Raw genomic sequence first — 17194 nt, forward strand, 5'->3', positions numbered from 1 at the left:
GAAAGGGAGATGAGTTGGTCAGTATCAGTCTTGTGTTTGCGTGTTAAAGGGATAGTATCATTTTTTAAAAGTGGGATTGTATGATCTACAAATAGCCCCAAAGTACTTTAATTGCAGAAGAAGACTCTCTGCACTCCTCCCGTTAGCAACGCCAGCCCATAGCCCTGCCCAGAGATTTACAACATACATTGCTGTGAATGGACCCAAAGAAACAGCCTATTTTCACGGCCTAAAAGAGGTTTTACGTGAAAAAAAATACACAGTTCCATTGTTCGCTATAATATAATTTTTTCCAGCCCCTCAAAGTGCAAGAAAAACGCAGTTTTTATTTGGACCTAACCAATTCACGTACAATTAAAGTACTTAGGGGCTATTTGTAGATCATACAACCCCACTTTAAAAAAATGCTACTATCCCTTTAAGCACCAAGTTGAAGTCAGGATGTGTGTAGCTAGTTTATTAGAAAGGAAGGGAGGGCTAGCCCTGTAAAAACTGAACGTCTCTTCAACACCTCCATCTTTTTTTGTTTAACTTACACATACACATAAAGGTAAAAATGTCAGTGAGTCTCTGAAAGTCTTTTTTTTTTTTACACCCTGTTGTCTTTCTGTATCCATGCTAACCATGTCCTGACTCCAGCTCTGTACTTTTGATGAGACTCATAATCAATCCTCTCATCTCCCTCTCATCAATTAAACTGTAGTTCCTAAAATGTTAAACTATTCTTTTGACATTTAAATAGAGGGGTTGCCTATCCATGTCATTTGGTCAAAGCTCATTTTTTATATCCGATATGTATTACAGTGAGAAAGACGCTCAGATAAACACTGAGCACCACACACACACAGGCCCCAGGGGTGCACAACTGCCATTTCTATACTATGATTAATGTCAGTGGCAATATGAAACCCACCGCTCCCTAAACCAGCCAGACTTGGTTTCTCCTCTCCAGGATTGTTTCATCTTTCTAATGTGGTTGGGATACAGATGGTTATGAGCTTAAAAGGGGAAACCCATTTGTAGGATCCTTTTAATGAATTAGACCAAAAATTGGAAACCCCCCAACTTGGATTCCTTTAAAATGAAAGGGGGTATGCTGTGCTGTGTGCAAATTAAATCACTGACATCAGTTACACAACACAGCATTTTGGTAAACAGCCGTTATCGCTGGTAATTTGAGGTGTATGTGTGTTACATTTAGTGACAGTTTGAAAAGCGAGATGATTTCAACGTTCTTTTAAAGACATTATGTTAGGTGTATAGCTGCTCTGGTGAAAGCACTTAAAACATGTCTTGAATGTAATGACTATTTACTTTCATCTCTGTCTTTACCTCTTACACACACACACACACACACACACACACACACACACACACGGGCTGCTCATGTGATCCCTTAGAAGGCTTTTCATTGAGCTCTGGACCACTTCCCAGCCTTCTCAATGGGGAAGAGCTGACAAGTGTTAGACCTGACAGACAGTCAGAGGTTCTGTCCTCTGGACTGACAGTTGCTAATGGATTTTCCCACAGGAGGAGGCCTGCGTCCCCACAGTCTTGATGATATGCAAAAAATTCACAATTACGTAATAGGCAGTTTATTTATGATATCGTCCTGCCATTTTCTTTGGTGAGATATAATGGATATAAAGGTTTACTATAAACTCAAGGACCAGATTGTGCCTATAATTTAGCAGCAGAAACCCCGAGACCTTTCCCTAGCTCCCTTATCTGTACTCCATTCTTAAACATGCCTGAGGTTGCCACTTGCCAAGTTTGTGGCTTCTGAAACTCTGGTTATCCAGGCTTACAGACTCTTTGTGCTCTGATTAGGTAAGAGCCTCAGACCAGGGAAGTGTCTGACCAGGTGGTTGTTATAAAGATGTTGCTGATCGGCCAGGGCGCCCAGCAGGATACTCTAATTTCAGCACCAGCCTGGCATCCAGTGACTGAGAGTCTAATCCTCTTTGCTATCTGCGTACATGCTCGGACATCGTGCAGATTTACCTGTGAGTGAAAACTGCAGTGAGAGTGTGTTTTTTACACTCAGATTTTCACAACGTTGCTTCTGTCCTGGTCTGTTGCACGTTCACAGTTCAGCAGAGTTCCCCTAGAGCTGAAAATTGGTGTGATTTTGGTGAACATACTTGTGAACTCACCTGGATCAGTGAGGTGTGTGTGACCACAAAAGAGCTCATTACCTGTTGCCAACATCTACATGAGGCCTCGCGCGTGTAAGGCAACAAGAGTCTGTGTGACTCACCTATCTAACATCAAGTCAGGAAATCCCGTACATTGTTTAACGGTTTCGTGTTGGTGTATTTTCTCGAAGCAGACAATGTAAGAAACATTTTACAGTTGGTGATTATTCAGCTTTAGTGGTATTTGGTTTACTTCAGCTCTGTGTTTGCACTGGATCCTAACAAGAAAGAGATTGATTTTGATCCAGGAAACATCATAAATCTTGTGCATATTTTATGAATCTAACACTCTTCAATAATCCACGGTCTGAAAATCTGCTTTTTGAATGGACTTTCCTTTATATTTTTTCTCCAGATATCATCCATTTAGCTCTTTGTTGTGTGCACAAACATCTCTTAAATGTAGTAATGTCGCGCACGAACAAATTATATTTATAATCAGTGTTTTTCTAAATGCAGTGTATGTGTTTTGGAGGTGACAAATGCATTTTCGTCATTTCATTTTTATTATTTTTTTCAAATTTAAACCCATGCTCACTAGCTTGCAGTCTTCTTCTCACCTTTGTTGGCACATGACTACATTGTTTATCACCCCCATCAGGGTGAAAAGCTTGAAACCAGTGACAAGTGCATGTAACATAATGGTGCCTTCCTGCTCACACATGTGAATATTGAATAATACAGGTACAAAAAGAACCCATGTATGAAAGAACCTGCTTGCATAGTGTTTCTACAGAACACAAACCACCACAGGGTAGTAAAGACAGATTGCACTTGTAGATCTAACTTTAGTTTATTTTGACTTTGAGGGCCCTTTAAAAAAATCCACAGTGCACTCCACTTCTTGATCAGAAGTAAACCACCACTCCATCTTACTGCACTCAGTGGTTTGATGCCCTCTCACAGCCTTTTGCTGCGAGCGGCTCCCAGAATGAGATTTGTCTGAGGATAATTGGGTTAGAGAAAGACCTGGAGTACAGGCCAACACCGTAACATCATCCAGGTTGCAGTGCGTGGTATCGACTGCAGAGGAGAGATCAAAAAATTCATTGTCCTGACTCATAATCTTGTAAAAATACACTATATGAGTCAGTGTGAAGGAAATATGGGCGCTTCACAGTTAAATTAATAGTGAAAGCCAGACTAAATCCATCGCGGCATCAGTGTTAAACTGTATCCCACAACCGTGAGATGCATTAATGTGGGCGTGTGTGTGATTGTGTTACCGAGTCAGCCTTGTGGCACGGCTGATTGAGTTAACATATTTGGGAAAAAATCTTTCACATTCAGCCATGGAAGCCCAGATAATGTGTTAAGCATGTGGACGGTGAAACTTGAGCTGCGTTCGACGATTTGTGTGGAAAAGCCGTCGTGACGCTGATACCGCTCCACAGAAACCCTGTGTTTGACCCGGGATGATAAATGCAGCGCTCTGTTTTGTGCTTGTACCAGTCAAACCAGGCCGAGCTCATTGTCCAACATCTGCTCGCCGTCTACATTCATATGAAACCTTATACACAGTAAACAGTGTGCATTTGATAAAAGTGGTCACTGCAATGTTTATAATGGAGCTTAAACATGGCAGACAGCACCGGCAAAATGGGTGTGTTTGGTTTGACAGGCGCATTAACTATAATTTTTGCTTGGGAAAAATCTTTATCCATATTTTATTGCATCAAATTTGTGATTGACTTTATTGGTCTCAATGTCTTTCCTTCTGTATTTCTTTTTCAGAGCAAGGAAATAGCCTTTCAACTCCAGGAAGACTTAATGAAGGTCCTAAACGAGCTTTACACAGTAAGTAGTAATGACTCCTTCTTTTTTTTTTAACTGATGCACTTAAGGACATTAGTCTGTGCTGTGGTTGAGACTGGTTTATTGCACTAAGCTAACAAATACTCTTTGTAACAGCTTGGCATCTTTAACCCTGTTGCTCGGAGACTATACTATATTAAACATTAAAAAAAACAGACCCAAACTGATTTGAAACCATAGGAAATGATTTATTTTGCTGCACAAAAACATGAAACGTAATTTCCCCTTTTACCCCTCATGGATTGAATATTCAAACTGTGAATTATCAGCATTCTCTCTGTTTTTAATGGCTCTTATTACCTGTGTTTTCTTCCTCTTCAAAACAAACTCTTGCAAAGCCACACCAGGGGGTTGGAGCCAAATGGCAGTGATGTTGCCGTGTCTATTTTCTTGATTTTGGCCTTGCCTTTATTTAATTGTTGACACTAGACACAGGCAGACCATGTGGGGAGGGATCGTATAAGATTGCACCTAGCAAAGGCTTTTCTCCTGCAGTCTTTGATCATATTATACTGTACGTGCCTGAGACCACTCGCCCACAGAGATGCCTGCTGTATATATTTTTAGAAGCACTAAATGTAAACATAACCGTTGCTGCAGACCTTTTCAACCCAGGGGTTAAACTTCCTCATTTCACCGTGTCACCAGCCCATCAAACTTGTGCATCGCTGAACAAGCTGAACATCTTCTTGTGGCTTTGAACCTGCTGGAGCGAGCTGCCTAAATCATGAATCAATAGCTAATTTCACTACCTTAGTTTCCCCAACACAAGTCGCACAGATGTTGTCAGGCAATTACATGCACTGAGACGGGACGGCTGAACAAGGCAGTGTGTCATTCCCCACTTACATTCAACATCATTGTCTTGGGCTCCTTATTGATCGTCATGACGACCTGGGATTTACACAGATGGCGATATACAAGCCGAGGCAGTTGACGTTCGTCCCCCAAGAGATGGAGTGAAACGCAGCTCACTTTGCTTACAGAGTCTCCTGTTACTCACCATGGAGGACCACAGTGGCTACACTTCCAGTCCATGGCTGTGCTGCTCCAAACACAACAACGTGTTACTCCAAACTCAATGAGTGTGTCACACTCACCACAATCCACACTCCAGATTTGACCTGGTTTAGCCCCTGTGGGAGGACACACACACACACACACACAAATATAATATCCGCACACACTGTGCAGCTATTGCATCAGACAGCCACAGTCCCGATGTCGACCTCTGCCAATGAAATAACAGGTCTGCTCCATCTCTAAATATGTCCCCTCTAAAAGAAGCACCAAAGTAAACACACCAGCAGCAGGCTCCAGACCAGTAAGTGAGGAGTACAGGGCCCAAGGTCAGTCACCCATCTCTAAACTGGTTCCAGTTAGGGCAAACCCCACCAAAGGGAAAGCGCTCCAGACAAACCAGGCTTCGCTCTGTTGTTCCACTCGCACATAAATAACTCAGTCTGGGTTAAAGATGTTTAGATTTTGAGAAGGGAGAGTCTCTATTTCTGCTGAATCTGAGGTTTTGTGTTGACAAGTGTGTTGCATACACAGGTTGTGGAGCTGTAATTTGCAGGAGTTGGTTCATTCCAGGTTAAACCACCGGAGCTCTGCGCTGCTGCTTTTGCATTTAAATGGATTTTCTGTTACTTGATACTCTGGACAGTACGACTCATTTAGATTTACAAATGTATGAATGAAAAGAGTTTGATTAATAGTAATTAGGACAAGAGATTCATAGAACTTCTAAGAATTCAATGCCATTAAAGCAATTCTTGTTTTTTTTATGTTGGACACTTTTTACATCGGTAAGAAAAAAGGAAAAGGAAAATAAAAACGTTGTCGATCATCCTCTCAATCGACATTCGACAATAGAGGATCGGGTTGCCTATAGTCACAGAGGCAGTTACTGTTATTAATCGGTTAACCAGCGTCAGTGATCGGTTATAAAATATTCAAAATGTGCATCCCTGTTTTCAATAAAAAGATTATAAATTGGCATGCCTTGATATAATTCATAATAGCCTTCATACCATTTATCATTTTAAGCTCAATAAATTCAGACTTGACCGGAATTTCAACAATTTTTCAGTAAATTGAAAACCTGCCGGACGGTCACGTTGTCTGGTGCCATTTTTTTCTAGCGGAAACCCTTGACTCCATGTTAGTGTTAGAGACTTCCCAGACGTCTGTGTGTCCTCCATTCCTCTGACGACATCCTTACTCTGAACCCGTCTCAATAAGACGTTTACATCCTCTCTGCCCTTGAACGACTCATTGTTTGTGTTTTTGTGGTTTACCTGCTACTTAACGATTTAGTCACTGCTTAAATGGATCCAGTGAGTACGCATGAGTAACGCTGGCAGTCCAACCTCTTCCTCCGATGGTGACTCAGAACATAGGAAGTAGTGCTAATCAACAGGTCACTGTCAAGGTCGTGCTTCTTTTTTTTTGGTACTAATTTACTGCAGAGCAATGACACCAAGGGCTGAAGGGTTCAACTTATTTTCCATTACAGCCTCCAGGAAAAGAAATATTACCATTTAATTCTTGCCTGCATGCTGCATTTTGAATAGAAATAAATATCAAATGTTGGTCCTCATTTTCCAGAAGTCTTTCGCAGGACATGGGCCCATTGTAGCTATATTTATTCTCACAAAAGGTGCAGCTTTAATGTCATCTGAATAAAATGTCTTTAAACTGTCTCTGTGTCCATTTACTTGTATTGACTTACAGTAATAGAGAAGAGCTGAATTGTCAATCAAACCCTAAAAAGGAGCAGTCAACTTCTTTCTTCAGAGCCGAGAGCAGACACATCTGCTTCCTGAGTCTTTTTTTTTTTTCTTTTTTCAGACCAGTAAAGGCAGAACTTCAGATTTAGCTGCAGTGACTTGTGGTCGATGTGGTCGTATGAGCGCCTCACATAAAAAGGCTGTAGAGAATCTGTCCTTGGTTTGTGGTTTAGAGAGAGACTAGCAGCCTGCTACGAATGAAGTTGAATCGATTTGTGATGAATGAGCGGGTCAGAGGATGGGAAGCCTTAGTTGTGGGTTAGAAAAGGTCAGTCTCAGCTGTGAAGATGGATTATTGTCACCTTCGACCTCCACAGGAACTCACCTGAGACTCAACATTTCTAAACTAAGCAACTGCACAGTTTTAAGGAGATAGTCCTGTAAATGAACTAAGTGTAAGGGGCTTATATCAGCTTAATGTCACTTTTTCTGTGTGTGTCCAGGTGATGAAGACCTACCACATGTACCACTCTGAGAGCATCAGCGCCGAGAGCAAGCTGAAGGAGGCCGAGAAGCAGGAGGAGAAGCAGATCGGCAGGGGCGATCCCGTCTTCAGCATCCGAATGGAGGACAGGAATCCAAGGCGAAGCTCTGTGAAGAAGATCGAGAAGATGAAAGAAAAGGTAGAACGCCGCAGGTTCACGGTCCTCCACTGTTTGTTACGGTCGTATTTAGACTTGACATCTCCTCTTTCCCATTCGGCATATTTGAGTAATTCTGTTCAGGATTTCAAGCATTCTGACCCGAGTAGAGGAAAACTCACAGTGAGGCCAAACGACCAGGCTTTGTCTTCTTCAAACAGGCCTGTTTTCAGTTAAATCCCTGTGACAAACGATTAAAGTCCAAGGGGAATGGAATTTCTTTTTTACGCTCTTCCTGGAATACATTTGGGAAGTGTTAAAGTATGGATGAATTGAAAGCGTGTGAGTCAGGGCCCATTGGTCAGTGGATGGTGACTAACCAACGGCCTCTTGTTTGTCTGAGACAGAGGAAGTGTCGGGTAAAGAGACAGATGGTTTAGACTGAGGTGTCCTAGTTGAATTAAAGGACACGGACTGTTTTTAATTGAGGCCTTTTCTTTTTCTGTCTTTGTTCCCTTTTTTTCTTGCTATTTATAACAGAATTAAAGTTATTTCTCCTCTAATGTGTACTGAAGCTGTTGTTTTGCCACTAACGCGGCGCGGTGACGTGCAGTGCGTGCAGAGACATAAAAGCACAATCACTTGTCAAAAAAAAAGGCAATTCTCAGCTCATTAAATTCATCCTTCTCTCGCCCGCTCTGTTGTTGCCTGCTTCTTATGCCTTCCTCTAATTCTCTCATCAGCGTCAAGCCAAGTACTCTGAGAATAAGCTGAAGTCGATCAAAGCGCGGAACGAGTACCTGCTGACACTGGAAGCGACAAACTCCTCCGTGTTCAAATACTACATCCACGACCTGTCGGACTTAATTGATGTAAGTATAAAACCACATGCCTCTGTCAGCTCCGCTCTGAGATGACTTCATCCTCAGCTCAGCCTTGTTTGTCTCCAGAGAGACTGGGGAAAGTTTCTTGCTGAAGATTACCTCACATAAACTGAACATACACTTTTGCAGTCATCTTTCTTTAGACTGCCTTTTTATCCCCCCTCCCCACCTAAGGTAGATTTAGTTGTTTCTTTTTTGCTCCTCATGACTAGCCAGATGTGTTTTTCAGAGACCTTTTAATTTAAAATCATAAAAGAGAGGACAGACTGATGACTTTATCAGATGGGCTTGACATATAAATGATGGTGGGTGGTGGAAATTACAGTGCAGGACGGAATTAAAAACTCTTCTCCTTCCCTTCTCTGTGACATTATTGAAATCCCAGATATGTATATATATTATATTCAGTTCTCCTGTGTTTGTCTGACACCACATCACTTTTTGGAAATCTCTCTACATCTCAAACCGTCTGAGTGGGAGTGACTCTGACCCTGAAACCTACTTTTTTTTGTCATTTATAGCTTTAGGTCATCGCTCCATTCACCACGAAACTCAGGTCTCTCCACTCCACTTTCAAGCTGATTGCTTTGTGTGGTTTTTTTTTGCTACCATACCAATAAACATGACTTATTTAGAGTGTGGTTCACCTGGGTTGGTTTTATTTATCTTTTTAGAGAAATATATAGAAGCACCATTTTCTGTAGTGTTTCTAAGGAAACGGGGATGAGGCCGAGTTTTTAGTGAGCGTTTTAGGGTTTTATATTCCAGACAGGACTGAAGCAGAGGAGAAATGCAACGTCTTTTCAGCAGCATGCTGTGCGCTGAAATTACCCCTCTTCCCACTTTGCTCACACGCTTTCACATCTCACCGGGGTGTGTGTGTGCGCGACTATGTTCGGATGCACTCTGCGTGAGCTGTATGTTCAATCCTCACACACGTTTAGTTGCTGAGGAAGGAGACTTTGAAAACAAAGTGTACAAGCCGGCTGTTAGTGGGATCATGTTTGCCTCTTGCTCAGGCCATGTCGGATTTCTGAGTGTGAGCCAACTGAGCGAGTGTGTGTTTTCTCTGTATTTGTGGGTGCCTGGGGCGTGTGTGTCTTCCCAGGAGAGACCTCGGAGATGGTTCTAGTTATTAAAAATCAGCATTTCGATCCTGGAGGTAACATTCAGGTTGTGAAACACAGAGGCAGCACTGTGAGCTCATAAAGTGTTGGACTGTTTTACTGAAGAAATGTCTCTTATTCAAATATTAATCTGCAGTTTCTCACCTACATATTCACATGTGTTTTATTTTTATAAGCTGAATTCAGCCGCTGTCTCTTTAAGGGTTGAAACAATGAGTTGATTAATCAATTAATCGTAACTCAATCAAGGGAAAATTTACTACTACTCTTAGAAGTAGTGTTTTTTAAGGGAGAAAATATATATAGTTTAACCACTGAACTCTTTATAGATTTAGCTTTTCATGTGATCATTTGCTGTAGGAAATTGCAATTTGCATTTTTTCACACAACTAATCAAACAACACTTGCTGGATGCAGCTCTAGTCTAATATTAGTTTGTGTGTTAGGAGACCTGTGGGATCATTCCTGTGTTTTTCATTTTGACGGTGGGGCAAACCTTTTGTTTACACAGATTCTGCCTTTGGGAGCTGTGCAACAGCGACATGAGACTGTCTTCAGTTTTGCTACTTGCTGTTAGAGAGTCCTGGGTGTTGGACTCATGGGAAAACATTTTAGATTTCAAGTTTTTCCTTCTAGATAAGTTCATTAAATGATAGCCGCCCACTCATCTTCCCAAATCTCTGTCATCTGTAAGTCGTATCTGACGTCGACCCTCCTTCTTTCCATCCAGTGCTGCGATCTGGGATATCATGCCAGTCTGAATCGAGCCCTGCGGACCTACCTGTCTGCTGAATACAACCTCGAGACATCGCGCCACGAGGGTCTCGACATCATCGAAAATGCCGTGGACAGTCTGGACCCACGTAGTGACCGGCAGAGGTTCATGGAGATGTACCCCACGGCCTTCTGCCCACCGGCCAAATTTGAGTTCCAGTCTCACATGGGAGACGAGGTATGAAAACTGTCCGTTTTTAACTGGTTTAGAACCAAATGAGTTGATTGCTAAATTGGAAAAGTGCTATATTTAGATCTAAATCATATGTGTTGCATTACAAACACACAAAGAAACATGTGAGCGAATTTGGAGGAGATTAGAAAAGTCTCAGACTTAATGAGGTGTGATTCTCAGTGGCCTAAGTGCAGCGTTTAACTGTCAGATTAGGTTTTATGGGACACTAAAATTGATAAATCATGTGTTATCCCTCCCCCAGCAGCCACGTAGCACGACATGTGCAAAGAGTTTTACTGCTTGGCTGGCACTGCCAATGCTGATATCATGTCTGGCCTGTTACTAGCTGCTGTTGTGTTGCTGTCTGCATTCACTCAGCAAAAGTCACTGTGGTTTGCTCTGCAATTGAAGAAGAATTCAGACGCCTGATTGTGTCTTGTTTTAAACCAGGTTACGTGACTTCATTCCTTCTGTAGAAGGCACTGTCAGGTACCTGATCATTGACTGTTTACTTTCTGCCTCAGGTGTGTCAGATCTCAGTGCAGCCGCCGGTGAACGGAGAGCTCATCCTGAGGTTCCAGCAGCTGCAGTCTCGCCTTGCTACTCTAAAGATTGAAAACGAAGAGGTAGGATGATGCAGTAACAAATTCAAGTGACTATTCCGACACCACAGGTCTATGTGGGAGAGAGGGGAGGGGAGATGTCGGGGTGTAGTTGTATCAAACTTGTCGAAATCACTCCCTGCTGCTCCAGGTGTGTTGTCTATCAGATGAGCAGCTCTTGCAATATGCTGCTAGTTGTTGGTTGCATGATACTCACAGATGCATTGAGTATTAAAGCTACAAAAGCTACTAAAGAAAGTTAACTTTTTGCCAGAAGTCATCCAAGGTGAGGCAGGGAATAGTTACTGATGATATATTTTTTTAACCTACCTTCGCTGCACACATACACACTCTGTATTTTATTCTTTATCATGCCCTGCAGGTAGCCATCAAACCATTTCTGTGAAGCTGTCTTTTTTTTTTTGCTCCCACCGGTAGAATTCACTCTTTTGCTTTTATTTGCAGAAAAACCCGCCCTGCGCTGCTCTGTTTTGACATTGGAAGGTGCATCTCTGCTTCTCGGGCTGTGTTGTTTTAATGTTTCTGCAGCATGCTTGAGTAACCTTTTTTTTAAAAAGAGAAAACAAAGGCCAATAGGGAAGAGAAGCAGTGGCGGCTGCTGATTCACTGAGTGCAATCACGACTATCAGGCTGGCTCTTGTCTCACGTCTGACCTGCTTCCTCTCTGCGAGCTCTCACTGCCACCTGTCTTTATTCTCTCCCTCCACATCAGTGCATCTTCTTTCTTTTATTCTCCCACAGAGACACACACAGGAGCATGTCACTCATCTCCCTATACACCCTCAGATTCCTTTTGATCATGCTGTTGAGTCTCGCGAAATTCACTGAAAACACATCCACAGAAATGGACGATGATGGATATAGGATAGCTGTTTTTGGAGTTCATTCATTGTGCAAATACGGATACAATTGTCATAAACCGACAACAGTTAATAATTGGCTTGTTTTTCCATCGTGTCATGAGCAACCACAGGTGCACACAGTGGGAGTAGCTTTCCACACACACCTTGCCAAGGACTTCACTCTCCATCCAACAGCTCACCATATGAGTTTAAAGATTGTGAATTATTGCCATTTTATTATAATTTTGATTGCCAAGCAGAACTGAAAAAAACAAAAAAACAATCAATAATTCAAATTAGTTCATTATTTTACATCACACTGTCAGTCTGTGTCCTTCTGGTGTCATCACGAATGAACACTGCCTGCACTATTTAAGGTATTTCTGCAACTGCGCACGTACACATGAGCCCGTGTGTATTCGAGAGTGTGTGTTTGTGTGTACGTGGGGGTACGATGACAAGCCCTGGTTGCTCCATGTCCTTGTTTGCCTCCGCCTCTGAAGCGGATGTCCTGGTGGGTCAGAATTGGAGGGCGCTGCTGCCTTGTGTTAGGATCACCAGATGGCCTCTCTTCCCGGGCACGGCGCGCCAGATACATCCTTGAAAATGAACTTTCAAGGCATTGTGGAGATTTACAAGCAACGGCTGTCAAATGTACAGCAGAGAGAAAAGAGTCCCCGTCTATATCCGGCCAGGAAAAGCTGCAGGGCAGAGCTTAATAGAAGTACAGCTGTTTCCTCAAACCTCTCTGACTCCTGTGAAATGGCGAAAGAAAACATTGCTAAATAATTTACTCTGCATCAGTGGCGAGTGGGCTGCGACGTGGGGAGACTCTTACTAAGTTGTTTGGGTTAACACAGCCCTGCTGGGTGCCTCGGCTGCAGAAATTACAACCGAATCTTCTATCATTAAAAAAGGCTTAACGCTGGGAACGCCGTTCATTTCGGCTCCTCGGTCAGTCATCGTGCTTCATCTCCTTTTCTCATTTAATAATGTGGCCTTTTAAAGCCAGAGCCCGCACGGACTGATTTTCCCCATCTGCCGTCTGTTCGTCATCTCACTGGACGCACAAAACCACTGAACGGTTGTTCTCAAGACATTTCACACTAAAACTCTGGCAATCTAATGCAATCTCCTTCTCAGGCAGTGTTTGTTTTTTCCTCAGATAAATCTCAGGGAGGCACATCAAAGCCTGCGAGCTTGTGTGTGTGTGTGTGTGTGTGTGTGTGTGTGTGTGTGTGTGTGTGTGTGTGTGTGTGTGTGTGTGTGTGTGTGTGTGTGTGTGTGTGTGTGTGTGTGTGTGTGTGTGTGTGTGTGTGTGTGTGTGTGTGGCAGGATGATCAGCAGATTACACATTCACTACAGGGTCTGTTGAAAGCTACGGACAGCAGTCTGTGTTTTGAGATATGTTGTGATAACTGTGGGCGATGTTGTACCGCTGCCCAGTGGAATAACATTGATTTGTAAGTGTGAAGAGTGGAATTATTTTGGATTTTGATAACACGGTCTCGTTGTCGGTCCTCTGAATGACAGCTGAATGACCGAGCTCCTCGTGTTGGTCCGAAAACTCACCTGAGTCTGGGTTCTTTTGTTAAAAATAAACAAACTTAACTCAATCCCAGAGACTTTCCTCAGGTCTGTTGTGCAGCTGCAGAGACTGATGGGCGTTTCCATCAGGTCTCTCTGAAAGCCCTGTTGTAATTGAGCCCAGCAGTGAACACTGGTAACTATTGGTCCGCTGAATAATGGATAAACTCAACAGCTTTTTCACTGGAAGCGATTCTCTCGCGTGCATGGGTCCTGTCTTCACATGATGACAGCTGGGCCTCTCGCCTCCACGGGGGCCACCTGGAATGAGGCGGCCTGGGAACCGGGCGGAGGGAGCCCAAACTCATTCAAAGCCTGATAATTATGACTGTATGTCAGTGATTTACCTTCTTTAGGGACCTGCTGTGGATAAAAACTATAGTGCATACTTGTTAAGTGGCGGTGTGACAGAGCAAGAACTCTGCTCTACTGCAGCCAGCAGGTTGTTTTTTTTCATTCCAGTACAGAAACTCAATAATAAATCAAAATCACTCACTGTCTCAGGCTGAAGCTTTTGTGACGTTTTTGTGATTTGCAGAATCCCCCGTTTTCTTTTCCACGCTGTCATTATTAGCCGTGTTCAGACTCGCAGTGTGTTTTGATGAATGCCACTGTAACTGTATCCACATTGTGTCACCGGCAAACAGGGGTGTCAGCGCTGTGATCTATCACAGCCACACATGAAAGAGCTGAAGTCCATCGAGCTTTTCAGGTGGCCTTTGTTCTGTCTGGAAGGCCAGATGAGTCACAGGTCACAGAGTTTAAAGAAACAAACTGTAATCCACTGTTGTCTCCATGTGTGTGTGTGTTTGTAACCCTAATGGGTACATCAGGCATTTTCTGTCATTAGTACTGAGGTCAGACTCGCTTAATGCTGGGGTCACTACTTTCTAGCAGGGGTCCTCCTGACCATTAAGAATAATTAGGAGGGATTCCAGCTGCGCCTCACTCAAGGACTCATTGCCCTGTGGGGCTCCCACCTTTCCTTTTTAAATTTAAAAGCACACACAGTTTAGCTGTGATGCACTAGCACCTCTCACCGCCCCCAGAGAGTTTCTCTTGAATGCAGAGCAGCATTTTGGTGGATTTTTCCTGGGAGGTGGTCGTCTGTGTTTTCTGCCTCAGCTGGGCCTCTCTCCCTCTGCAGATTTTTCACATCAGTGATTCATGCTCACGCTTGACAGTCGCTAAGCTCTTCCTCCTTGTCTGTCTGTCTCCTCTGTCTTTCTGCCATTGTCTTACTCCTTAAGCTGCGTATGCCCTCAGTCAGTATGTCCCTATATTAATATTATGTCGGTAAACTGGGGAGTTGGTGTTGTCCCCTGACTAGCCTGTGGCTTTAATCAGTTTAATTAATGTCCTCACTCAATGTTACTGATCATATGTGCAATTATAGCAAGTAAAAGTAAGTTGTGCTGCTCAAAATTGGGTCTTTTCAACTGTTTCTTTTTCATGCACTGTGATGTAGTTGAGACTTAAAGCAGAAGTAAGCGATCCGGTCGTTTTGGCTAATGCTGTGTTCCAGGCAGGCTTTTGAAACCGTAAATTACAGCTTCAAGTCACAACTTTGTAGCGTTCCAGGCAACCCACTCGTGTTTTTCCGACCTGTTTTACCTGTGAAAGTCACTATAACGGCCACTCGTAACTTCCGACCCGTGAACTCGTACCAGATCGAACTGGTACGACTTCACAGGTCGGAAAAACACGAGTTACGAGTTGCCTTGAACGTCTTGTCAGCCGACGGAGTTAGCAGCCCCCGCCCTCGACATGGATCTATTGGTCCTCGTCCCTACGTCACCACATTCAGGCGCATCCCTTGGCTGCACCGGGCTGCACACACAGCCCTTCATGCCGTTCTCTCTCCTCATTGGATAAAACTTGTAGGATACGAGAAAAGTTTTCTCCTCGGCTCAGAGCAGAGCAGAGTGACTGACAGACCCGTGTTTCGGTCCAAACACTCTATGTAAGTGATTGCTGTTGGAAGATATAACTATTTAAGACTTATATTAACACAAAAATATCGCTTACTTCTGCTTTAATTGTCCTAACAACTAATTTTTATCTAAATATTGTGATAAAATTAATGACAGCAACAATAAGTGACCGCTATGGTTTAGAAGACATTGTCGGTTGGTCATTGCAAACTCTTTGAGCCAGACTAAAACATGTCAACAACTCTATGATACATTACCATGAACTTTTCTACAGGCATTCATGGTTTTCAGAGGAAGAAGTCCATTGACTTTTCTGACCCCCTCACTTTTCCTGTAGTGCCACTGAGAGGTTGAAGTGTTGGTACAGCAGCAGCTTTAATATACCAACATACCTTCACCTGGGTGTTCGGCAGACTTTAAAAAAAAAAAAAACTTCTATACAACCAGTTTTGTACCTGCTCTGGTCTCTCAAACTTTTATGGAGCTGTTAAAAACTCATTTGCCCTCCCGTTTTGTTTGTCACGGACTCTGTCGTCTGTTGTCATCGTATAGTCGACATGGTCATGCCCCGCAGCACTCGCGCTGCTGGCTGAACATCTCTCTCGCTAAGTGGCAGTCCGTGCTCAGCCAAGTCCTGACATTTATAAGATCCAAGAGAAGCACTCGCATTGACAGGGACAAGGCGGTTATGGATATGAATCTTAAAAGCTTGCGACCGTTCACCTCCGCTCCCTCCTGAGTGCATGCAGATGGATTGCTTTGGCTCCGAGTCGTGTTCAGGAGGCCGGTGGATTTTTTTTTCCCGTCTTGTCAGAAAACACCAAGAGTTTTCAAAGTGTCGTGGGATGGAGAGTGCCGTTTTAAGGAGTGCGATGTTACAAGCTGCTGAGTATGCAGTGACGGAAACATTAAGAAGTGACATCCAGCTCTTAAGTAGGGAACTCTTTGCTCGGACAGACGACTCCTCCTCATCTTCCCCTCCCTTCTCCTTTTTGTCCACAGATCAAAAAGACATCAGAGGCCACCCTGACCACCATCCAGGACATGGTGACCATTGAAGACTATGACGTGTCCGAGTGTTTCCACCACAGCCGGTCCACCGAGTCGGTCAAGTCCACGGTGTCCGAGACGTACCTCAGCAAACCTAGCATCGCTAAGAGGAGGGCCAACCAGCAGGAGACAGAGCAGTTCTACTTCATGGTGAGTGGTGGTTTAAAAAGAGAAGATCCTGGTGGAAACAAGTGAGAAAATCCAAAGGGAAAGGACTTCAGAGTGACTCCAGATAGATCTCTGATGTCTCTGTTTTTGCTTTCTAAACTTAGATGTTTTAAAAGAAGTTTCTCTGTTTAATTGTTGCTAAAAAAATCTCTTTAAGATGAAACTGAGAACATGAATTCAAAGCTTTTATCTGGACTTTAATGTGCCTAATCTGGGCATGTAAATTAGAACTAAAACTCTGAATCTCACGCACCAAGCCTTTGATCAGATGGCATGGCAGAGGGGGGGGGGTTGCTCTCCCCAAAATATTTCCATCTTGTAAGGCTAACCACGATCCTGTTCCAGTCTGAAGATGGACATGCTCTGATAAAGGCTTTAAAAAGACTCTCAGCATGTCCTTTGCCCTTGGCTGCCTTATCGTAGATTGCTGTCTTAAGAGCGGGCGCTCCGGCTGGCACTCGGGGGCCACCGTGTAATTACTCTCAATTCTCCGCAGAAATTCCGGGAGTTTCTGGAGGGCAGTAATCTCATCTCCAAACTGCAGGCTAAACACGACTTGCTGAAGAGGACGCTCGGCGAAGGTAGAGTCACTCACGACCGTTCCCTTCTTTACTTACCCTCCTGTTCTTGCCCTCACACCATGT

General features: G+C 43.4%; 1 protein-coding gene across 6 annotated transcripts in view; it reads left to right on the plus strand.

Moving 5' to 3' along the window:
- The window catches only part of srgap1a (SLIT-ROBO Rho GTPase activating protein 1a), an 83401-nt gene that overhangs the window by 39397 nt on the left and 26810 nt on the right, over positions 1–17194 (plus strand). For all 6 annotated transcript variants that reach the window (XM_085779819.1, XM_085779824.1, XM_085779823.1 and 3 more), the window contains exons 4-10: positions 3933–3995; positions 7249–7428; positions 8130–8258; positions 10128–10349; positions 10871–10972; positions 16335–16532; positions 17047–17131. In XM_085779819.1, the coding sequence (XP_085635945.1) occupies positions 3933–3995; positions 7249–7428; positions 8130–8258; positions 10128–10349; positions 10871–10972; positions 16335–16532; positions 17047–17131 (979 nt within the window). The remainder of the gene's footprint in view (positions 1–3932; positions 3996–7248; positions 7429–8129; positions 8259–10127; positions 10350–10870; positions 10973–16334; positions 16533–17046; positions 17132–17194) is intronic.

The sequence above is a fragment of the Trachurus japonicus genome, chromosome 6 (assembly GCF_045865225.1).
Source record: "Trachurus japonicus isolate A0001 chromosome 6, Traja_1.0".
Lineage (NCBI taxonomy): Eukaryota > Metazoa > Chordata > Actinopteri > Carangiformes > Carangidae > Trachurus > Trachurus japonicus.